Source organism: Salvelinus fontinalis, chromosome 4 (genome assembly GCF_029448725.1).
Source record: "Salvelinus fontinalis isolate EN_2023a chromosome 4, ASM2944872v1, whole genome shotgun sequence".
NCBI classification, from domain to species: domain Eukaryota; kingdom Metazoa; phylum Chordata; class Actinopteri; order Salmoniformes; family Salmonidae; genus Salvelinus; species Salvelinus fontinalis.
In genome coordinates this window covers 34,138,128-34,163,452 of record NC_074668.1, presented here as the reverse complement: position 1 = coordinate 34,163,452, position 25,325 = coordinate 34,138,128, and the positions used below count along the sequence as shown (strand labels likewise).

At 42.7% G+C, this 25,325-nt stretch overlaps 1 protein-coding gene across 1 annotated transcript in view; it reads left to right on the top strand.

Annotated features, from left to right (window-relative positions):
* Nucleotides 1-2,056: 2,056 nt before the first annotated feature.
* Nucleotides 2,057-25,325, top strand: part of LOC129852854 (tetratricopeptide repeat protein 28-like) — a 309,151-nt gene continuing 285,882 nt past the window's right edge. The window contains exons 1-2 of the mRNA XM_055918488.1: nucleotides 2,057-2,342; nucleotides 5,095-5,394. Of these exons, the coding sequence (XP_055774463.1) occupies nucleotides 2,313-2,342; nucleotides 5,095-5,394 (330 nt within the window). The 5' untranslated portion in view covers nucleotides 2,057-2,312. The remainder of the gene's footprint in view (nucleotides 2,343-5,094; nucleotides 5,395-25,325) is intronic.

Here is a 25,325-nt window from a genome sequence, read left to right as displayed (position 1 = left end):
TATGGACTATTTCCCATCAGGAGCACAACTTCGAGTGGCAGGCTATTTACATTGAAAGGGTCAATTCTAGGCTCCTTAGGTTCCTGCAACATAGGCCAGTAGGCTATAGGGCAGGGATGGGCAATCATTTTGTCTCGAGGGCCACATTGGGATTTCAAATTTCAGCTGTGGGCCGCACAGATTTGTTTCCGGAATGATTTGTTTGTCAAAATCAATTTGCGGCCCAGAAAAAGGGAAGTTATTTGAAAACTTTTAGGTCCATTATAATTTCTACATACTTTGTTTACAGTTGTAGATGTTCAAGAGTGACCTGGGCTCGGTTTCCGTGCCCTGGAGTGTTTTTTAACCCCAAAATAATACCCACGCACCCCTGCTATAGGCTAGCTATGCTGATATGCATGTAAATTCCTCAATATAATACTGTCAAAAAACCCCACAGGAATGGCAGAAAGTATCGAACTGTCCGGCATGCATGGGGACATTGAACAATTCAACACATATTCAGTACGTATTGAGAAGCGTTGCTGGCCATGGAAAAAAATCTGTCTCTCGAAGAGCATTTCTACTGAGGGTAGGCCAATCAAGAGTGAGAAGGAAGCAGTAACATTCCACAGAGTATTGAAGACTCTTTATATATTCAAGATCAAGTGGTTCAGATTAGAATAAATAGCACACATTAAACAAATACAAACACATGTGTAGGGAATGAAGACATGGTAGGCAAATTCCCCACTGTCACTAGGTAGCCTCCCTGCTAGCATATAATGTTCTGAGAACAATATGTTTCTTAGAGCTAGGTGAGAGTGTGGTTTTCCTATGGTTATTTTGCATTGCCTACAACCTTCCCACAACTTTCTGGGAATGGTGCAGGATGGTTGCTTGGCTTTGGAACATTTTCAGCACATTTAAGGAATTTTCTTGGTATTTCCTTACTTTAACAGAAGGTTTCCTAAATGTTTAAACATGGTTACATTTCATTTCAATATTTGTAATGTTCTAGGAATTTTCTCCAACCCGTTTCACATTGGGAATGTTCTCAAATCGTTCAGAGAACATTAAGAAACAACGTTGTCCTGTGGGAATTTCAGGTCTTCAGCATAACGTCTCCTACAGGTTTCCACATGGTTTTATTTTGTCTCGTTCTCACATTGTTATGAGAACGTTTAAGAAACAACATTCTTCTGTGGGAATTTCAATACTTTAGAATAACGTTTCCTACAGGTTTCCTCAAGGTTCTATTTAAAGTAATCTTCCCAAATTGTTCTGAGAACATTAAGACAACTTTCCATTGAAAACTTTAGTAATGTTCAGAGAACGTTAGAATAATGTTATTTAAAAACATACATTCTGTTCTCAATATAAACAAAACTCTGTCTATCCTCTATCTTGTTAAGTGGCTTGCCTAGTGAAATATATATATTTAAGTGTGTTCTTAAAGAGTGCTTGTTGGGGTCTGTTTGAATAGACTAAAATGAACGCTTTGTATGAGTAAAAAATAAAAACATGGAATGCTAGCTTCATCCTGGTGGCACAGTTGTATAATTCTAGAGATAGAAAACAGAAGATCATAGGTTCGATTCTCACTGATGCTATGCCACAATAAAAAAGGAATGTGTTTGCATGATTAATGCCTAAGCAATTGAAATCCTATGTGTTCTATCTGTGCTTGGATTTCAAAACAGTTAAACTAAGCTAGCAGTGTTATTAAGTCTTATTGAAACATGTTCTGTGAACGTTATTTAATTAATTTCCATTCACAGAACTTTAATAAAACCTCCCATGAAAAACTTTCAAGGAATCATAGTAAAACATTCTCAGAATCTCCCTGCAACCTAAAAAATTTACGTTCCCAGAACAGGCAAAATTTAAAATAAAAAGGTTACGTTTTACCGGTCAGGAAACGTATGGCTTTGTTCCCAGGACAAATGGGAAACCAAATACTGACGTTCCTACAACTTCTAAGGAACCAAATGTGCTAGCTGGGCTGGAAGCCTATTCAATAAAACTGGCTCAATATACGTCTACTCCACTGAAATCCGCTATGGCAACAGGGATAAGGCGTGAAAAAAAGGAACAAGAATTTGACAACATGGCGCACTTTCCTTGAGAAAAGTTTCTCTAGAACGCAAACAAACCACGTTTAAGGTGGCATTTTTACAGTTTCTCGACTATTTAACTAAAACCGACAGACTTTGGAAAGAATTGAAGACTTGTTGGTGGTAAAAAAACTAACTTTGCATTACATTTAGTGGCGTTTATCATGGGATGAGAGAAGCCCGTTGCAGAAGCCAAGTAACCTACATACACACAGGATGGAGAAGCAAGCAACTTTAAAGGAAAAGGTAAACAAACAGAGCACAAAACTGCTGTAAAGTGATATGACTTAAAAAATATATGGCCCACCATACTAGTTAATTTTGTTAGTGAGTCGTTTTCAAATAACAATCACGTTCACTTTTGCTCTGTCGACTGGATATGGTCACTGCAAGAACGTCATAAACTCTATCGATTTTCCAGTCATGCTTAGCTATTAGGCTACAGATGAAGCGAGTCGACAGTCAGCTTTTAAACAAAAGGATGCCGTGTCAACGATAACGATGGTATCGAACAACATCCTGAATGACGCTATCAATGCTGCAAATCAGAATTCGAGACCTGTCCCACTTTACAATACAGTGGTATTTTAACTACAGTGCAGGGAAACTTTTAACAAAGTTATTACACGGATGATGCAGGGAAACATTGTTACATGCATTGTTACTAATTTAATGAATTAAACCTAATTCTTTTTAATCCATTTCACTATCCCAGTATTGTAGTATGATGTAAGCCTATGCAGGGCTATTGTGAGTTAATTTGGAAATCTTTGAAATTAAGTACTGAAACTCCAGGCAGGTAACATTTGTAAGTAGGCCTATTCTCTTTAATAATCATAGATTCGTATATTTATTAATGTATATATTTGTATAAGATGTATATATTTATTTATACACTGCATATCTTTCAATGTTAATACAATGTAGAAACAGTCTCAGTGAGCCATATGCATGTGGGACCCTTGATCCTACTTGCAACATTTATCAGGTATGGAATTATCATAATCTCTTAAAATTAAATGTTATTCTTATACTAATGGCAAATAATGCATAAACCCTCCAGTTTTCATGCCCTGTAACTTGTTGCAGATCAAGTGATTGCTGGCATGTGGCATGTTTTTATTTTGGTCAGAAGGCATAAACCACCACACCTTTGCTCTGGTGTTACTTACCATGATATTTGAATAGATGTCTCTCACTGATTCCTGTTGTGCATTTGTGTCCACCTGTGTGTGTGTTTTTTTCTCTCATTCTGTTCTGCAGTCCTTGTGAATTACATGTTAGGGAGTTTTCCCCATCTGCTCTATAGGGAACCCTAGGAGTTTAGGCTCTTCATTAACTCACCTCTCTCTCCCTCAATCGCCACCCTTCCTGCCCAGTGTAGTGCCCACACAGATACCTCAGGATGTGACAGGCCAGAGATCAGAACGTACCCTACGCTCTTAGAAAAAAAGAGAACCATTTTGAAGAACCCTGTTTGGTTCCAGTTATAACCCTTTCGGTTTTATGTAGACCCCTTTTGGGTTTCATTTACAGTCCTTCAACAGAGCGTTCTACATGGAACCCAAAAGAGTTCTGCCTTGAACCAAAAAGGGTTCTCCTATGAGGACAACATAAGCCTTTTTTCCAAGAGTGTAGTCTAGATCACAGAGGGGACCTTCACTCACACATCCATCAGCCAAAGTGGTTGATATGAATAGAATGACAGCAGATGTTATTTGTCATCAGTATTATTTTTGATGTCACTAGATTTGAACGCAAACCTGCCAATCCGCCTCCTCCGATGATGACTAAGTGTTTAAATCTGACTCCACAGCTTCCAGTTGTCCACCCCCCCCCCCCCCCCCCCCCCTTAGTCACTCAGAGAAACACTCTCATGTACAAGCTCACAACACAAATGCATTGACAAACACATGCACCCAAACAGCAAAAAAGTGCCCCCCCAAACCACACCAGGACCCAGTCTGTTATTTACCAATGGTTGATGTGCATTCTTAGATCATAACCAGCTCTTATCTTAAACCATTTCCTTACCAGTGGGTGGCTGCACCAGCTATGCACACTCCCAATTAGCCTAGATTTACCCCAATCCCATGATTTATCCTACTACAACATGCTTTCTCTCCAGTTGTAACACTCAAAGGCAGCATGCAAAACAAACAACACATAGCGAAGGAGGACATTTAACAGCAGATAGTATTTAGCGTAGGGTTTGTTCAGATCAGAGTTCTCTTGCATTTTTACTGCCCTAAGTAATGCTGTAATTTCAGTAATTAACTTTTCAGAGGGAAACGATGTAAAGTAAAGAATAGCAAAACCACACTTTCCACAATAGTGTGACGTTGACTGTAGTTTACTCATAGCCAACATCTATCCTTCCTCCTGTGTTACCCTTTCACTCTCTCAACCTCTGGAAGTAATTACCAGGCCGGAGGCCGGCGCTATCCCAGAATTCAGCTGGAGGTGGTGTGGTATGACTGAAGTATTGTGGAAGTTGCTCCATCAGATGGACAACCCAGAGGGTTTTGTCATAGAATAATGCTTAACAAAACATCTCTGGTCAGCTGACACAACATTTCCGTACTAGTCATTTTCTAATAAGACTTGGATCTCCTCTGCTACCTAAATAAAGCTGTATTTTGGGGATCTGCAATGCTAATGGTGTAATTCTAAATCTTTCGTTGGTTTATAGTGAACTACTGCCTGAAGATATTGACTTTGTTTATTTAATGCTGAGTCAGGGGTTTATGCTGGTCTGCAAACATGGCTTTGAAATGGGCTGAATCAATGATAGGACAAGTTCTTTCTTAGTGTTTATATTATACCCAAATCCTCTGTAAAAGCAGGAAACTATTTAATTTCTGCTCTCATTTCCCTCTTTAAATGTTGTTTAATGATTTCACTTTGCAATGCTTTTGACCTGCCTCACTCTATAAGGTTATCATTTTGAACCTTCCTCATTATGGAACTTCTCCACCTCTTTGCCCTCTATCTCCAGTTTTCAATTTTCGGCTCCCGGACAGTGGGCAGAGCTGCGCAGCGTGAAGCTGAAGAGGAAGGGGGCCGATGTGGCCTCAACAAGGCAGAGTTCATGGAGAGAGTTCAGCAGAGCAATGAGGCCTGCCAACGTGGTGACTTCCAGACTGCCGTGAGTCTCTATGGCGACGCCCTGCGAGCCGACCCACAGAACTGCATCCTCTACAGCAACCGCTCAGCAGCCCTTCTCAAATTGGGACGCTACCAGGCTTCCCTGGATGACGCTGTCAAGGCCTGTCTACTCAACCCCAAGTGGCCCAAGGTGAGTCCCTCTGAACCACCATCTTAACCTCATAAATAAGGATATGTGAAAATAGAAACGGCTAAATTCATTCCAAAACAGAATAGTGCATCGTTTTTCACAGGTACTGTTCATGGGTTTAAGATCTGGCTCACATAACCTGATTGAACTGAAGATCTGTGGGAGATTTGTGCACAAGTCTGAGTTACAAGAATGGGTGTCCACTTGGTATTGGGATCTATGTGCTATGGTTTGCTGAATAATTCATTTGGTTCTCGTTTTGATTGTGCGTCAGTGGAGTTGATAAATGTAAGGTTGAGGAAGGTAAGGAAGAAGACTTGCTAGGTCTTGTCTGAAGTGTGTTTTTTGATGTACCATAGATTGCACATTGCCCCCCCCCCCCCCCCCCCCCCTCCACACAGAGGCTGAGTAGGGGGGCCATTCCTCTCAGCACCCAACTAGACTCTTGGCTGAATGATTAGGCAGAAAAAGCAGGATTTTGACTGTATGTGTGTGTACATGTGTGATTGATTTTAATGCTCATCTATACACAAGTCATCTGACTGAGGTCAAGGGAAGTATTTGAGTGATATTCAGGTGCGATAAATCAATGTTTATTTTGTGAAACAAAAATAAACGAATGAAATCTAATTTTATTCAGAGCATGTGACAAATACATTTCATTTGTTTCTTTTTGTTTCACAAAGTAAACCTTGATTTATCGTATTGATGTTATCAATCAATTCACCAACACATTCTCACGGCTGAAGGATGTTGATACATTGTCGTTTTCTGTAAACTTCTAAGTACCGAATTTAAGAGTCCAGCAGCGTCAAAGCAATTTCCATGGTGGGAGTTGATGGCGAGGATGGGAATGGTATGGAAGAGAGGGAACATTATGGTGGTTCTGTTTGATGTCAGATACATCACAATACATCCGTGCATATAAATAAACAGTACAAAATAAATATTCAAACAGACAACAGGCCTGTCTCTGATCACCACTAGGGGACAGTCTTGTCACATATTCTTCAGAGCCATTATACAGTATTTGGCTCTGAGATTAGTTACAAAATACATTTATTCAATATTATCTTTCAAATTGGTAAGAAAAAATGTAAATGGGTGGAATGCCTCCCACTTAGCCTTACAAATCTGTGTTTGGTATAGGGATGTGACAGTCATGCAGTGATATAGTCGCTATGGTGATTGACTATCGATCAGTTTTTAATTCTATGATTGCATAAAGAAAGATCAATGTTAATGTTCCTCTGGTCTGGTACAGACAAAGATAAGAAAAAAACTAAGATAGAGCTCAGCCTTAAAGATGCAATATGCAGAAATCGCCCTGCCATTTCCTGGTTGCTAAAATTAGAATTGTTCGCCCCATTTCAGTTTGTAACAAAACAAGCAAGTATAGTGTAGAGCAGTTGTTCCCAAACTTTTTATAGTCCCGTACCCCTTCAAACATTTATCCTCCAGCTGCGTACCCCCTTTAGCACCAGGGTCAGCGCATGCTCAAATGTTGTTTTTTGCCATCATTGTAAGCCTGCTACACACACACTATATGATACGTTTATTAAACATAAGAATGAGTGTAAGTTTTTGTCACAACCCGGCTCGTGGGAAGTGACAAAGAGCTCTTATAGGACCGGGGCACAAATAATAATATAATAACAATCAATAACTTTGCTCTTTATTTAACCATCTTACATTTAAAACATTATTTGTTCATTGAAAATTAACCACATGTTAATGAGAAGGGTGTGCTTGAAAGGATGCACATAACTCTGCAATGTTGGGTTGTATTGGAGAGTCTCACTCTTAAATCATTTTCCACACACAGGCTGTGCCTGTATTTAGTTTTCATGCTAGTGAGGGCCGAGAATCCACTCTCACATAGGTACGTGGTTGCAAAAGGCATCAGTGTCTTAACAGCAGGATTTGCCAAGGCAGGATACTCTGAGCGCAGCCCAATCCAGAAATATGGCAGTGGCTTCTGATTGAATAAAATTTTCCCGGAACCGCTTGTTGCAATTTCGATGAGGCTCTCTTGTTCAGATATGGGTAAGTGGACTGGAGGCAGAGCATGAAAGGGATAACGAATCCAGTTGTTTGTGTTATCCGTTTCGGAAAAGTACCTGCATATTTGCGCACCCAACTCACTCAGCTGCTTCGCTATATCACATTTGACATTGTCCGTAAGCTTGAGTTCATTTGCACACAAAAAAATCATACAATGATGGTAAGACCTGTGTGTTGTCCTTGTTAATGCAGAGCTCCAACTTCTTAATCATAGCCTCAATTTTGTCCCGCACATTGAATATAGTTGCAGAGAGTCCCTGTAATCCAAGATTCAGATCATTCAGGCGAGAAAAACATCACCCAGATAGGCTAGTCATGTGAGAAACTCATCATCATGCAAGCGGTCAGACAAGTGAAAATTATGGTCTGTAAAGAAAACTTTAAGCTCGTCTCTCAATTTAAAAAAAACGGGTCAATACTTTGCCCCTTGATAACCAGAACACTTCTGTATGTTGTCAAAGTGTTACATGGTCGCTGCCCATATCATTGCGTAGTGCAGAAAATACACAAGAGTTCAGAGGCTTGTTCAGGGGCAAGTTAACCATTTTCACTGTAGTGTACAAAATGTCTTACAAGCTGTCAGGCATTCCCTTGGCAGCAAGAGCCTCTCGGTGGATGCTGCATTGTACCCAAGTGGCGTTGGGAGCAACTGCTTGCATGCGTGTTACCACTTCACTATGTCTCCCTGTCATGGCTTTTGCGCCATCAGTACAGATACCAAAACATTTTGACCACCAAAATCCATTTGATGTCACAAAGCTGTCCAGTACTTTAAAAATATCCTCTCCTGGTTTCCAGAAGAGGATGTCCTACTTAACCTCTACCGCCCCCCCCCCCCCCCTCCCGTATCCGGGATCCTCCTCATCAGAAACGCTGACTAGCATAGCCTAGCCTAGCGCCACGGGGAATATCATATAATATAATTTCAAAATCTGGACCTCTACAAATCAGCCGGGCTAGCACAGCACCCCTCACAGCAACTCACCCACGCCTCCCCCATTTCTCCTTTACCCAAATCCAGATAGCTGATGTTCTGAAAGAGCTGCAAAATCTGGACCTCTATAAATCAGCCGGCGCTAGACAATATGGACCCTCTCTTTCTAAAATTATCTGCAGAAATTTGTTGCAACCCCTATTACTAGCCTGTTCAACCTCTCTTTTGTATCGTCTGAGATTCCCAAAGATTGGAAAGCTGCCACGGTCATCCCCCTCTTCAAAGGGGGAGACACTCCAGACCCAAACTGCTACAGACCTATATCTATCCTACCATGCCTTTCTAAGGTCTTCGAACGCCAAGTTAACAAACAGATTACCGACCATTTCGAATCCCACCGTACCTTCTCCGCTATGCAATCTGGTTTCAGAGCTGGTCATGGGTGCACCTCAGCCACGCTCAAGGTCCTAAACGATATCATAACCGCCATCGATAAGAGGCATTACTGTGCAGCCGTATTCATCGACCTGGCCAAGGCTTTCGACTCGGTCAATCACCACATTCTTATCGGCAGACTCAACAGCCTTGGTTTCTCAAATGACTGCCTCGCAGTCATGGTTCACCAACTACTTCTCTGATAGAGTTCAGTGTGTCAAATCGGAGGGCCTGTTGTCCGGACCTCTGGCAGTCTCTATGGGGGTGCCACATGGTTCAATTCTCGGGCCGACTCTCTTCTCTGTATACATCAAGGATGTCGCTCTTGCTGCTGGTGATTCTCTGATCCACCTCTACGCAGACGACACCATTCTGCATACCTCTGGCCCTTCTTTGGACACTGTGTTAACTAACCTCCAGACGAGCTTCAATGCCATACAACTTACAGCTCTACTTGCGTGGCCTCCAACTACTCTTAAATGCAAGTAAAACTAAATGCATGCTCTTCAACCGATCGCTGCTGTCACGCCCTGGCCTTAGTTATCTTTGTTCTCTTTATTATTTTGGTTATGTCAGGGTGTGACGAGGGTGGTTCTTGTGTTTTTGTCTCGTCTAGGGTGTTTGTACTGTCTAGGTTTTTTTGTAGAGTTATGGGGTTGTGTTCATTATAGGTGTTTATGTAAGTCTATGGTTGCCTAGATTGGTTCTCAATTAGAGGCAGGTGTTTATCGTTGTCTCTGATTGGGAACCATATTTAGGCAGCCTTGTTCTTTGGGTATTTTGTGGGTGATTGTTTCCTGTGTCAGTGTTTGTGCCACACGGGACTGTTACGGTTTGTTCACGTTTATTGTTTTGTATTGGTGTTCATAGTTCAGTTTTCTATATTAAAACATGGATACCTACCACGCTGCGTATTGGTCCGATCCTTGTTACACCTCTTCAGAGGAAGAAGAGGAAGACAGCCGTGACAGAATCACCCACCAGCATAGGACCAAGCAGCGTGGTAACGGGCAGCATCGACAGCAGCAGCAGCATACACAGGACTTCTGGACATGGGAAGAAGTTCTGGACGGTAAGGGACCTTGGGTTCAAGCTGGAGAGTATCGCCGCCCTCGTGAAGAGCTGGAGGAAGCTAAAGCCGAGAGGCGGTGATATGAGGAGGCAGCACGGAAGCGAGGCTGGAAGCCTGAGAGTCAGCCCCAAAAATTTATTGGGGGGGGAATAAAAGGGAGTGTGGCGAAGTCAGATAGGAGACCTGCGCCAACTTCCCGGGCTTACCGTGGAGAGCGAGAGTACGGGCAGACACCGTGTTATGCGGAGGAGCGCACGGTGTCTCCTGTACGTGTGCTTAGCCCGATGCGGTACATCCCAGCTCCACGTATCGGCTGGGCTAGAGTGGGCATCGAGCCAGGTGCCATGAAGCCGGCTCAACGCAGCTGGTCTCCAGTGCGTCTCCTCGGGCCGGTGTACATGGCACCAGCCTTATGCATGGTGTCCCCGGTTCGCCAGCACAGCCCAGTGCGGGTTATTCCACCTCCCCGCACTGGTCGGGCGACGGGGAGCATTCAACCAGGTAAGGTTGGGCAGGCTCGGTGCTCAAGAGCTCCAGTACGCCTTCACGGTCCGGTATATCCGGTGCCATCTCCTCGCCCCAGCCCAGTACCACCAGTGCCAACACCAGGCTTCCTGTGCGTCTTCAGAGCCCTGTTCATCCTCCACGCACTCGCCCTGTGGTGCGTGTCTCCAGCCCGGTACCACCAGTTCCGGCACCACGCACTAAGCCTCCTGTTGCTGCTCCCCGCACTAGCCTTGAGGTGCGTGTCCCTAGCCCGGTACCACCAGTTCCGGCACCACGCACCAGGTATACTGTGCGCCTCAGCAGGCCAGAGTCTGCCGTCTGCCCAGCGCCGTGATTACAAAGTGTTAAGTTTGGAGAAAATCCAATCCATTACTGAGTACAACTCAACTTATTTTCAAGCATCATGATATGGGTATGCTTGTAATCGTTAAGGTCTGGGAAATTTTTCAGGATAAAAAAGAAATGGAATGGAGCTAAGCACAGGCAAAATCCTAGAGGAAAAGGTTCAGTCTGCTTTCCACCAGACACTGTGTCACGTCCTGACTTTAGTTATATTTGCTTTCTTTATTATTTGGTTAGGTCAGGGTGTGACAAGGGGTGGTTTGTTTAGTTTTTGTATTGTCTAGGGGTTTTTGTCTTGTCTAGGTTTTTTTTTTTATCTATGGGGATTTTGTATTGTCTAGGGGTTATAGGTTTATGGTGGCCTGAGTGGGTTCCCAATCAGAGACAGCTGTTTATCGTTGTCTCTGATTGGGGAGCCTATTTAGGTTGCCATTTTCCATGTTGGTTTGGTGGGTAGTTGTCCATGTTTAGTTGCCTGTGAGCACTACGTTGGCTTAACGTTTCATTTGTTCGTTTGTTAGTTTGTTAAGTGTTCTTCGTGGAATTAAAAGATGTATTCCAATCGCGCTGCACCTTGGTCCACTCCTTTAAACGGCCGTGACACACTGGGAGATTAATTCACCTTTTACACCAAATCTACACTGGAGTTGCTTACCAAGTAGACAGTAGTGTTGCATGGTGATCTGAAACTTCACTACTTTTTTGATGCTAGAATATTTTGTACTAGAATTAAAAAACTTTTTTTTTTAAACTTTCGATACTTCTGTCAAATGTCTCACGTCTTATACGGATTGAGTCTGTTTAGTAATTTGTCTAAATCTTCTCAAGGGGGCAGTAGCTAGCCATGTTTCCCTTGTTTATGCAGCTGACACAGCGCAAGCAACTTTTGAGAAGCAAGCAAGAAGAGAAAGAAAATGCCAACAGCATACCTCCACACCCGCAGCTTGTTGAGAAAACTGGCTGCTGAAGCGAACTATGGGAATGCTTTGATTACAGAGCAGATGAGGGCCAGCCCACCATAACAACTAAGCTAAAGGTGTTACAAAGCATTGCAGTGCAATGGAGGTTTAGTTCCAAAACTACATAAACAATTTTACACATGACATTTGCATTGTAAAGTTGTCGTTATTCTACTAAATTTTAGTAATTTGAGTGACAATGACAAACATGTTATTCATGTCATTCATGTGAGCATTATAATATGATTACACAACATTTCACAAAGTAATGTGAAATGCACTCATAACGTGACAGCAATATATTTAGACTACTTCGCGTTTGTCTGGGCTTGCTAGCAGTAGCCACTAGCCAGCAGCCCTGGGTGAAGCGTTGCATGCTGGGAAGTGAAATTAACTCTGGGAATTGTAGTATCATCAGGTATGAAGGTAAGACCCAGATGCAGACAACGTCGAATTAACAATGGTTTAATAATCCAACAGGGGCAGGCAATAGACAGGTCAAAGCAGGCAGGGGTCAGTAAACCAGAGGTGGGGCAACGGTACCGGACGGCAGGCAGGCTCAGGGGCAGGCAGGCGGGCTCAGAGGCAGGACAGGCAAGGGTCAAAACCAGGAGGGCGAGAAAAAGAGAGACTGGGAAAAGCAGGAGCTGAGACACAAAAACGCTGGTTGACTTGACAAACTAGACAAACTGGCAAACGTCAAACAGAGAACACCTGTATAAATACACAGGGGATAATGGGGAAGATGGGCGACACCTGGAGGGGGGTGGAAACAATCAAAGACAGGTGAAACAGATCAGGGTGTGACAAGTATGATGTGTAAACAAAGACAATACAGTATGAATATAGGCTAAAACTGCTACTCCAATAGAAATCCCTGATCACACTTGTAGGCGATGCCATGGCGACGTTGGCTAGCTAAGCTCATGCATAGAACTGAAGGGGAGGAGAATGGGCCAGCCAAAAAAAGAAAATACCCTTCAAAATGGAAAGAAGAGGTTCAGAAGAGATGGAGGGTAAATCCTACCATGGCAGGAAATGGGTGATTGAGTTGACTATGTCAATTGATATCTACTGTCGTGTCTTTGGCATCTTTAAAGGTGAAGACAGTTATTTTATCAAAAACATTTTCTGTAATTATTATGTGATTAAACTAATCATGTATATTTCATTAACTAGGAAGTCGGGGCACCACGGAAAATCTTCAGATTACAAAATTATAAATTTCCGAATATAACTCTTCAGATATTCTTACATTGATCAATTTGTATTTTATTAATGAGTTATTCTTTACCTCACGTCAGTCTCATCTGAACGTCGTAAATTGTTGGTTATCTGCACAAACCCAGCTTTTACTATAAACCACAGGTGTCAAACTCATTCCACGGAGGGCCGAGTGTCAGCGGGTTTTCGCTCCTCCCTTGTACTTGATTGATGAATTAACATCACTAATTAGTTAGGAACTCCCCACACCTGGTTGTCTAGGGCTTTATTGAAAGGAAAAACCAAAAACCTGCAGACACTAGGCCCTCCATGGAATGAGTTTGACACCCCTGCTATAAACCATCCATACACCATTGTCTTAATAATTTATTTACTAACTAACTAATTACAGAAATGCATAAACAAACAAATAGTAGGTATTGGTTACTAACAATGATAGGGAAGATTCCCTAGTGGGCTAAGCAAAAACAGTTTGGTTATAACACAATAGATTCAGAGAAGAGATTGGGTTTTGGGAAGGAAGGCTAAGGAACATTGGGCTTTATCGGACCTGGGAAGCTATTGTCACAAATACATATGCCACTAACGATCGCTCAATCGGAAAAGCAATGCACTGTATTTATGTGAAGCAGGTGATGTGAGGCTCTGGTTTGCCCTGTCCTTTGTGGAATATTCCGGGTCGTCGTGTGGTCTGAGAGGTTCATCTCACTCTAGAGATTCATCCACGTTGGTCAGTGTTCTCGTACTAGATTTGCGCATATGTTCAGCTGCAGTCTGATATATGCTAGTTTAGTATGCACTTCTTCTTTAGGTGATCAATAGTTCATACCATTTCACGTGTGGCACAAGCTCTCATGTTTTCTGGCCTGTAGGGTTGAAATTAGAATTAGCCCTTTTTAAACGAGAGTACAAGTCCTCCCGTTATTTGGAACTTAGGTGACTTTAGGTCACTGGGGCTTTTATAGAAATGTAGAAAAGTGGTTGGTTCATAATTTCCAACCAATGCCTATTCACTTGGGCGTGGCTACTGACTTAGGTAAACTTTTCAGGGAAGAAGATTTTCTAATTTTAAAAGTTAACATCATATTACATAATTTCAGAAAATAGTTTCATCTTTACTCATTCATTTTATACAAGAATTAGATGCAAACCTCATAACTGAGGGACCTCTATAAACAAAGTTAGGGTAATGTGGCAGTAATGTCTTTCATGAGGTCACAAACATGAAACAAAACGGACCAGGTCGTAGCTGGCTTCTCCACCGACCGTTTACACATTCCAAAATATGAATATTGTTACATTCTCAAATTCTGGGATGTTGTAGAATTGGGCCTGAGAATCCCTTTGTCTTACTGTGAAACTCTCTCTCGCCATACTGCATGGTCAGGGAGAGTCTCTTTACGGAATTTATGACGTGGGGGTTAAGTTGTAAAACTGCCCCCTCCTCCTAAGGAGAGGGGGTTTGGTTGTTCACTTCTCTGCTAGCCAATTCACTGAAAGGGCTATTATCATGACACTGCACTATTTGATTATTTATTACTTACATGATTCATACCTGAATACCTACCTTAGTGTTTAATTCCATGTTGAAATGTGTCTTATTTTTTTACCCCCTTTTTTCGTGATATCCAATTGGTAGTTACAGTCTTGTCCTATCGCTGCAACCCCCCCCTCACGGACTCGGGAGAGGCAAAGGTCGAGAGCCATGTGTCCTCCGAAACACAACCCTGCCAATGCGCACTGCTTCTTGACAATTAACCCGGAAGCCAGCCACACCAATGTGTCGGAGGAAACACTGTCCAGCTGGCGACCGTATTCAGCTTGTAGGCCAAACCCTCCCCTAACCCGGACCGCAGGTCTCGATCGCAGGTCTGCAGTGATGCCTCAAGCACTGCGATGCAGTGCCTTAGACCGCCGCACCACTCGGGAGGCCCCTGAAATGTGTCTTGATTATTTGCATACTTGAAACATGATTGAAAGTTGTCCGTCAAACCCCGTATCTCCAACATGGCTTTGAAATTTAGTGCATTTCTTCACTTGACTCTGAGGAGATTTTTGTAAGTGGGTTTTTAGCCATGCTGAAATGTCTTGATGATTGAGTTGACTATGCCAATTGATATCTGCACTGTTTGATTATTTCTTACTTACATGATTCTTACCTGAATACCTACCTTGATGTTTAATTCCATGCTGAAATGTTTCTGATTTGCATGCTAGTAACATAATCAGTGGCGATTTTTGCATGTAAATCTTGGTGGGGCAAACTCCCCAATTTTTCTTTTAATATGCATGCCAGCAAAGACACTACACAACACAACACTAAACAATAGATTAATTGCACTATAACGGCACAAGCGGTACCCACAAACTGTTAGGGTCTACATAAAGCTGTCCCTATAGCAGAGCTTTCTTTCCAGCACAATGAAGTGAATCCTTACCACCGCTACACCTGGCTATCAGTGGAGCCTTGTCTGGCAGCGAAACAATTCATTCAGCCTCGTTTACTGCCTTTTAAAAAACATAGCTGACTTGCTTAAACAAATGTGGTTTCTACTGACAAATGAGATGTACAAAACTATGGCCTGAGGGAACGATGAGCGGATAAGAGGCATTCCGTAATTTAGATTAAGACATTAATGATCAAGCTACAGTAAGACGGACGTAGTCAGTATAACTGTGTTCAGCACTTTTGAAATGTACAGCAACAGAATGCAGAACATGGGCTGCTCTTACAGTATTTTCCCTGTACACCAAGTCAGAACCGTAGGATAAAAAGGTGGCATATAAGCAAACAATGAAACCTCTTACAATATTAGATGATAACATTTTTGTGCAGCACCACCGAGTCAGAACAGTAACGTTAGGCGAAATTAAGAGGTGAAAATAGACCAAATGGGCTACTAACAGCTTACTACATAACATACACTTAATATTACTTTCTTATCTACAGTATACATATCTCCCTTGCATATTGCATAATTTTTGCAGCAGCATACAAGAGATTTTTGGACTCACCTTGCTCACTTAAATAGGAGGTAGCGCGGTGGTCCTTTGTGGGAAAATTTTGTCATCAAAGTCTCTCATTCACGGGATTTATGATGGGAACTCGAAAAGAAAAAAAACACACACAGCCACTCTTGAATAGTAGGCTACTGGTTGCTTTGCAATGCTTGCAGTTAGCCACTGATTCCTTAAACGACTCATAGTTGAATTTGCGATTTCCAACTGGTTGTGTAATTTTTCTGTCTAATGGCCGATGAGCACCGATACGTTTTATCTATCATTTTTCTTCATTATTTCTCTTCATATGACAAGGATTAAAAAGGATTTGCCAGTAGATTGTTGACTTGATTCATGATGATAACTGCTAGCTAAGACATTGAAAGTAAGATGTTGACATGATCAGTCCAATCAAAGCTACTGTACATATAACGTGATTTGACGTCATTTTATCTGTGGTCAATGACCTTGAGCCTTCTCGGAAGGGCACTTGTAATATAACTCTATGGCAGGACCCAAAGGGCTGACATTTTGGATCTCTAACCTTACTAAGGACTTAAACTTGGCGATGACATAGTGTCCCCATGAGTGACAGAACACTGAGCCAATCACAGCGCAATGCTCCTATTTTTTGCTTGCTTGCCCCACCACCACAGAAAGCACTGAGCTAGGCTGAAACATCTGTATTTTGGAGCTGCCTTACTCAAGAAAACAAAAAAGAGACCATGTGTGTATGCGCCTTTATTAACTCAATGATATATATATTTTTTCATTGTTTGCAAACTGATATGTGACACCTATTAATGCCAAAATAACATGCAAAACAGGCAAGCCCCACCTGCCCTGAATGACGGGTCACCACTGAACATAATTTCCATATTGATTGTTGTTTGACTGTTGTAACACTTACCTGATTCTCTTTGATGCACTACATGGCCAAAAAGCATGTGGACACCAGTTCAAATTAGTGGATTTGGCTATTTTAGCCACACCCGTTGCTGACAGGTGTATAAAATCGAGCACACAGCCATGCAATTTCCATAGACAAACATTGGCAATCGAATGGCCCGTACTGAAGAGCTCAGTGACTTTCAACGTGGCACTGTCATAGGATGCCACATTTCCAGTCAGTTCGTCAAATATCTGTCCTGCTAGAGCTGCCCCGGTCAACTGTAAGTGCTGTTATTGTGAAGTTGAAACGTCTAGGAGCAACAACAGCTCAGCCACGAAGTTGTAGACCACACAAGCTCACAGAACGGAACCGGTGAATCCTGAAGCGCGTAGCTCGTAAAAATCGTCTGTCCTCGGTTGCAACACTCATTACCGAGTTCCAAACTGCCTCTTGAAGCAACCAACAAACAAATCTGGGTTTGGCGGATGCCAGGAGAACGCTACCTGCCCTAATGCAGAGTGCCAACTGTAAAGTTTTTTGGAGGAGGAATAATGGTCTGGGGTTATTTTTCATTGTTCGGGCTAGGCCCCTTAGTTCCAGTGAAGGGAAATCTTAACGCTACAGCATACAATGACATTCTAGATGATTCACTGCTTCCAACTTTGTGGCAAAAGTTTGGGGAAGGCCCTTTCCTGTTTCAGCATGACAATGCCCCCGTGCACAAAGCGAGGTCCATACAGAAATGGTTTATTGAGATCGGTGTGGAAGAACTTGACTGACCTGCACAGAGCCCTGACCTCAACCCCATCGAACACCTTTTTGATGAATAGGAACACCGACTGCAAGCCAGGCCTAATCACCCAACATAAGTGCCCAATCTCACTTATGCTCTTTTGGCTGAATGGTAGCATGTCCCCGCAGCAATGTTCCAACATCTAGTAGAAAGCCTTCCCAGAAGAGTGGAGCCCCTGAAGCGAACACAAACTGAGACCATCTCGAGAGGTGGTCTGTGTTCGGTTCGCTTGAATTCCGCGTTCCGGTTTCCTTCTTTAGGACAATGTGATAACAAAGCTCCCCAGGTTCGCTTGTCATCATTCCCGCACCACACACTAGACTACTGCAACACAGTTTTCCCTGCCATAAACCTTCACATTGGCGCGACAAAAGAGAGAATATGGTGCAGGTTCGAGGATTTGTTTTTGCTGTTTTCGGATATTGATTAGCGAGGACGCACAGAAATTCCAAAAGGTGTGGAGCTTTTAGTTCAGATTATTTGTTTGCAATATGTGATCTATAGGCTAAGTGAGCTTCATAAGATGTTTATTGATTGTGGGGTTTGAATAGTGTGAGAAGACAATATATTTGGTGAGACTCACAACATAGTGTACAAAATTCTAGCTCTTAAAGGGACAGTACCTACCTTGGGTGTACAATTTTCAATTACAACATTATTTATTCTGCACTTATTCTATTGCTATTTATTCTGTTACCAATCTAATTGACATCTTAATAGTATCTTCTGATTACAATTATTATGTTGTCTCATATTTTAACTAAATGTAATCTACTAGCTTCCAAAATGTAAGCAGGTATATCTAGCTGTCTGATAACACGTTCTGATGGAATGGCTTGTCCTGCACTTTCTAAAAACCCAGAGGGCATTGAGTGAATGTTAGAAATATAACTTGGTTCCTTTCTAAACATAGCAATGTGAATGCAAAGAGGACTCGGTCCACAAAACAGGTGAAGTGAACTGGCAAAAGAGTTGTCCTCATTCAAAGGCAAGGGCAGTGTGAATACAAAGAGAACTAAGTTATTTTGCCAAAAATAGCCCAGCATCCCGGAGTCGCCTCTTTACTGTTGACGTTGAGACTGGTGCTTTGCTGGTACTATTTAATAAAGTTGCCAGTTGAGGACTTGTGAGGCGTCTGTTTCTTAAACTAGACACTCTAATGTACTTGTCCTCTTTCTCAGTTGTGCACCGGGGCCTCCCACTCCTCTTTCTATTCTGGTTAGAGCCAGTTTGCTCTGTTCTGTGAAGGGAGTAGTACACAGCGTTGTACTAGATATTCAGTTTCTATGCAATTTCTCGCATGGAATAGCCTTAATTTCTCAGAACAAGAATAGACTGACGAGTTTCAGAAGAAAGTTCTTTGTTTCTGGACATTTTGAGCCTGTAATCGAACCCACAAATACTGATGCTCCAGATACTCAACTAGTCTAAAGAAGGCAGTTTTATTGCTTCTTTAATTAGCACAAGTTTTCAGATGTGCTAACATAATTGCAAAAGGGTTTTCTATTGATCAATTAGCCTTTTAAAATGATACACTTGGATTAGCTAACACAACGTGCGATTGGAACACAGGAGTGATGGTTGCTGATAATGGGCCTCTGTACGCCTATGTAGATATTCCATTAAAAATCAGCCGTTTCCAGCTACAGTGGTAATTTACAACATTAACAATGTCTACATTGTATTTCTTTCTTGATGTTATTTGAATGGACTTTTTATTTTTATTTTTTCAAAAACAAGGACATTTCTAAATGACCCAAACTTTTGAACTGTAGTCTAGGTGTAGACGCGCGATGTGTTAGGAATTCCATGATCAGCACTCATGATCAGAATACATGGCATTATCCCTTGAAAAGTTGTAGGCTAGATGTGGACAATTGCACAAACATCACCATGTTTGAGTGTAGATGCATTTATCAACAAAAAAACAGAGTGTATTCTTGTTACAAAGCCAAAACATTTTATTCTGTAAATGTAATATTGATGTGCTTATAAAGACCGTATGCCTACACTTACCTAGCAAATAACAATACGTTGTGTGTAGAGTACAACTAATCAGAACTAGAATGGCAAATCTAACCACACACAAGTCTCTAGTGGGTGACAAAGTCCCTTCAATCTACAGTATGTAATGTAAAGCTTCCAGGAGGAAGCTTTGCATCGGTCAGTAGCCTACAGAGTAATATGAGAAGAGTGCAATTGCTGTACTTATGTAGATATTCTAAACAAAGTGTTTTGATAACTTTCAATTGTAACAGTTCCATGTAGAATAAACTATCCTTCACATAATATTGTAGAAGCAGTGTTCTGCTAATAGTATACCTTCCAGTATGGTCTCCCTGACATGTTTGAAGAATACACAGGGATATCAGAACAGGCATGCCGTTTCGGGTTAGCAGATGAAGCCCCTGAATGCTAGCTACTGTAACTACCTAACTTGCAAATCCAGGTTAGTTGTCATATCTGTGTCCGAGTTTAAATGAGTTGGCAACCGTTTGCTAGACAGTTTGAGTTGAAGCATTACTAAAAGCAAGCTTGCCACATCCTATGATAAGCTAGCTAGTATCCAAGGGCCTGCCCTGTATTTATTCGAAATGCCATTGCAATGGCTACAGTTAGCTCTTGTTAGCAAGAGCTCAGCCCATTCCGTACAAATGTGCGCAACCGCAACATTCAATAAAGGCTACAAAGAAAACTAATGGGACTGTAGCGACTGTGTTGACTTCAAAATTGTGGGTGTGAACTAGGTTTCTATTCAAGTGTTGATCGACATCGTAATGGCTCTATAGTATTGGAGAAAAGTTGAAAAAACTGACCCTCCGTTACATCGTGACGTGTCATGCCGTAACGTACAGCACGCATAAAGCAACTATTTCTGTCTTACAATCTCTCTCCACCAGGTGTAGCACTTCTCTCATCCTTTAAAAACAAGAAATGGACAGTGACGGGGGTAAGGGGGGATACCTAGTCATTTTTTGCGTCATCATTGCATGCGATCATTATTCTCAAAGCCGCTGTTTACTTCTAAGATCACTTTAGCACCGCCCTAAAAACCCGATTCAAATTCGACACAAACCTTCAAATAGGTATGTAATGACACATTATATAAACTCTTTATAGTATTTTATTTACATTTTAGAAGCGATAAGGTGATAAGTTGGACAGATCGAGTGAAAAAAAGCAATTTTCCCACACAACATCTATCCTTCTCACTATCACGCATTAGGTTTGCTTCCCCACCCGACATTTTTAAAAAGACCCGGCGGGGCTCATTGCCGTCTTGAATCATGCAGAAACGGGCAGCGTGGGGGTCATGTAATTGATTCTGTTGGAAAGGGGAGAAATTGTGCTTTACAATGGTATTGACATTACAGTTGATCTGGAAGTATTACGTTTTTGGGGAGCTAAAATAAGGTCAATTGTACAGACCAAGGCGATGTACAAAAGTGAATGAGTTTACGTTAGCTAGCTAACGTGAGCCATGCACATCTTCCTCTGACATGCTACATCATATTACACATTAGCTAGCTTCAGTATCATTCCTCTTTCATCTGTGGTATCATAGCTAGCCTGGCCCGCTAGCATTATCAAGTAATGTATAACCAAAAGTAGCTATTAGCTAGCTAGTACCAGCTATCTACTTAGCTAACATACTCACCAACATTACTGTAGTGGTTGACAGGGAGCAGAAGTGACCATGTCGGATGTAATCCATTCCTGGCCATCTGGTAATATTGTTGAAATGCTTTGGAAGTTTTACACCAACTTTATGGAAGCCCATTTTCACTCCTATTTCCCAGAGCAAAATGTTAGTGTGTCACACCCTTATGCAGACTTAACAAAAAATGTCTACATGGCAGCTGGGGGCGGACCACAACGTGTTGTCTCTGGGCAATTGACAAAAGTGGGCATGTAAGAAATCCATACACAAACCTCCAGTAAATTGTGAATAATTTACTTATAAAATGTTGTTTTGGACGAGACTGACTTTAGGACCCAAATTATCCTATTAAGACTTTGTAGTCAAATTTGACACTAAAATGTATGTTTCTGACTCATGTTGATGCCTCGTAGGCCGTTTAGCTAGAGTGACTTACAGGACCAGTTTGGTTTAAGTGCCTTGCTCAAGGGCAGATCAAGAGATTTTTCACCTAGTCGGCTTGGCAATTCAAAACTTTTGGTTACTGGCCCCAACTCACCGCTAGCCTACCTGGCTCCCCAGAGAAGTTGGCTCTAAGGATTAGTTGACCTTAAAGATTAAATACAATGTGTGTGCGTGCCTATGAAAAGTAGAAACCGTACAGCTGTAGATGCGAGTTAGCACTTTGTGACCCTTTGCTCATGCACTGCTGTTGTCAGAGCACTGTCGGACTGTCTACAGCTGGCATGCTGCCCACAACCACAATCCCCCTCCATCTGGCCCTTCACAGACAACACTGCTGCTTCAGTGACACATTAAGCAAACAGCAGCCCTCTGCTGCATCCCTCCTCCACTCCCTGTCTCAGGCTGTCTGCTCTACTGAGGACTGAGGCCAAGTGGCAGTGCTCTGTGTCATGGAATCCATCTCCATCTTCTGCATCTTTTATCATTATGTGTTATGATCTGACCATCAAGAGTCTTCAATTTCCTACAACCTAAAGGGCTTGAATTGAACAATGACAGCACATGTTGACAATTGGAAGGATTGGATTGGTGCTTGTGCTGAAGTTGAGGCTTAAAGTGTTGGCATACATAAACCCAGTCGTACTGTACATGTACATGCACACACACGTGTGTATTCAAACATACATTTGTTTGTATCCCTGTGGAAGTGTATAGAGTGAGCTGAGACAATGAGCCAGTGTTTGCATTGGTAAAGGTCAGTGTGTGGGGAGGCGAGGGGAGGGCTGTGAGGACTGTGAGGGGTGCATTAATTACAGCAGCACATCAGTAATTTTACAGTATGAGGAGTAGCCACTGGCCATTTGATTAATTGTTCAGCTGTCTTATGGCTTGTGGGTAGAAGCTGTTAAGGAGCCTTTTGGTCCTAAACTTGTTGCTCCGGTACCGCTTGCCGTGTGGTAGCAAAGAGAACAGTCAATTACTTGGGTGACTGGAGTCTTTGAAAATGTTTTGGGCTTTCCTCTGACACAGCCTAGTACATAGGTCCTGGATGGCAGGAAGCTTGGCCCCAGTGATCTACTGGGCCGTACGCACTACCCTCTGTAGCGCTTTATGGTCAGATGCCGAGCAGTTGTCATACCAGGCGGTGATGCAACCGGTCAGGTTGCTCTCGATGGTGCAGCTGTAGAAAATGTTGAGGATCTGGGGACCCGTGCCAAATCTTTTCAGTCTCCTGAGGGGGAGAAGTTGTTGTTGTGCCCTCTGTGTTTGGACCATGATAGTTTGTTGGTGATGTGGACACCAAGGACCTTGAAACTCTCGACCCACTCTACTACAGCCCAACAATCTTAATGGGGGACTGTTCGGCCCGCCTTTTCCTGAAGTCCACGATCAGCTCCTTTGTCTTGCTCACATTGAGGGAGAGGTTGTTGTCCTGGCACCACACTGCCAGGTCTCTGAGCTCCTCCCTATAGGCTGTCTCATCATTGTCGGTAATCAGGCATACCACTGTTGTGTCGTCAGCAAACTTAATGATGGTGTTGGAGTTGTGTTTGGCCATGCAGTTGTGGGTGAACAGGGAGTACAGGAGTGGAGTAAGCACACACCCCTGAAGTGCTCCAGTGTTGAGGATCAGTGTGGCAGACGTGTTGTTGCCTACCCTTACCACCTGGGGGCGGCCCGTCAGGAAGTCCAGGATCCAGTTGCAGAGGGACGTGTTTAATCCCAGGGTCCTTAGATTAATGATGAGCTTTGTGGGCACTATGGTGTTGAACGTTGAGCTATTGTCAATGAACAGCATTCTTGCATAGGTGTTCCTTTTGTTCGGTTGGGAAAGGGCAGTGTGGAGTGCGATTGAGATTGCGTGATCTGTTTGGGCGGTATGCAAATTGGAGTGGGTCTAGGGTATCCGGGATGATACTGTTGATGTGAGCCATGACAAGCCTTTCAAAGCAGTTCATGACTACAGATGTGAGTGCTACGGGGCGGTAATCATTTAGGCAGGTTACCTTCGCTTCCTTGGGCACAGGGGTTATGGTGGTCTGCTTGAAACATGTAGGTATTACAGAATTGGCCAGGGAGGTTGAAAATATCAGTGAAGATACTAGCCAGTTTGATCCGAGTATGCTTTGAGTACACGTCCTGGTAATCCGTCTGGGCCCGCAGCTTTGTGAATGTTGACCTGTTTACAGGTCTTGCTCACATCGGCTACCGAGAGTGTGATCACACAGTCCTCAGGAACAACTGGTGCTCTCATGCATGCTCCAGTACTGCTTGCCTCGAAGTAAGCATAAAGGCATTTAGCTCATCTGGTAGGCTCGCGTCACTGGGTAGCATGCGGCTGGGTTTCCCTTTGTAGTCCGTAATAGTTTTCAAGCCCTGCCACATCCGACGAGCGTCAGAGCCGGTGTAGTAGGATTCAATCTTAATCCCGTATTGATGCTTTGCCTGTTTGATGATTCGTCTGAGGGCGTAGCAGGATTTCTTAAAAGCGTCCGGATTAGTGTCCCACTCCTTGAAAGCGGCAGCTCTAGCCTATAGCTCGATGTGGATGTTTCATGTAATCCATGGCTTCTGATTGGGATATGTACGTACGGTCACTGTGGTGAAAACAGTGGTCGATGCACTTACTGATGAAGCCGAAGACTGTGGTATGCTCTTCAATGCCATTGGATGAATCCCAGAACATATTCCAGTCTGTGCTAGCAAAACAGTCCTGTAGCGTAGCATCCGTGTCATCTGACCACTTCCGTATTGAGTGAGTCACTGGTACTTCCTGCTTTAGTTTTTGCTTGTAAGCAGGAATCAGGAGTATAGAATTATGATAAGATTTGCCAAATGGAGGGTGAGAGCTCTGTGTATGGAGTAAAGATGGTCTAGAGTTTTTTTCTCTCTGGTTGCACATGTGACATGCTGGTAGAAATTATGTAAAACGGATTTAATTTTGCCTGCATTAAAGTCCCCGGACACTAGGAGCGCCGCTTCTGGATGAGCATTTTCTTGTTTGCTTATGGCCTTATACAGCTTGTTGAGTGTGGTCTTAGTGCCAGCATCGGTTTGTGGTGGTAAATAGACGGCAGCGAATAATATAGATGAGAACTCTCTTGATAGATAGTGTGGTCTACAGCGTATCATAAGGTACTCTACCTCAGGCGAGCAATACCTCAAGACTTCTTTAATATTAGACATCGCGCACCAGCTGTTATTGACAAATAGACACACCCCCGCCCCTCCTCTTACCAGACGTAGCTTCTGTTTTCTTTTGGTCATAAGAGACGGTAGCAGCAACATTATTTACAAAATAAGTACAAAAATAAGTTACAAACAGTGTGAAAAAAACTTACAAAATAGCACAGTTGGTTAGGAGCCCGTAAAACGTCAGCCATCCCCTCGGGCGCCATTTTACCCATTTATCAGCGCCGCTCTGCTTTTCAAGTGAAATACAAAGCACCAGGGCAGGGTGTAATCCAGCCCTTCTGATATGACAGTCTGTTAAACCAGCACACATCTGATCTCAGTGTGTGTGAAGAATAAAAACCCTGACTTTAGAGTCCACAGGGAGAATTATTATAGTTCCCACTTCTCCGTTTTATTCTCGCAGACTGAA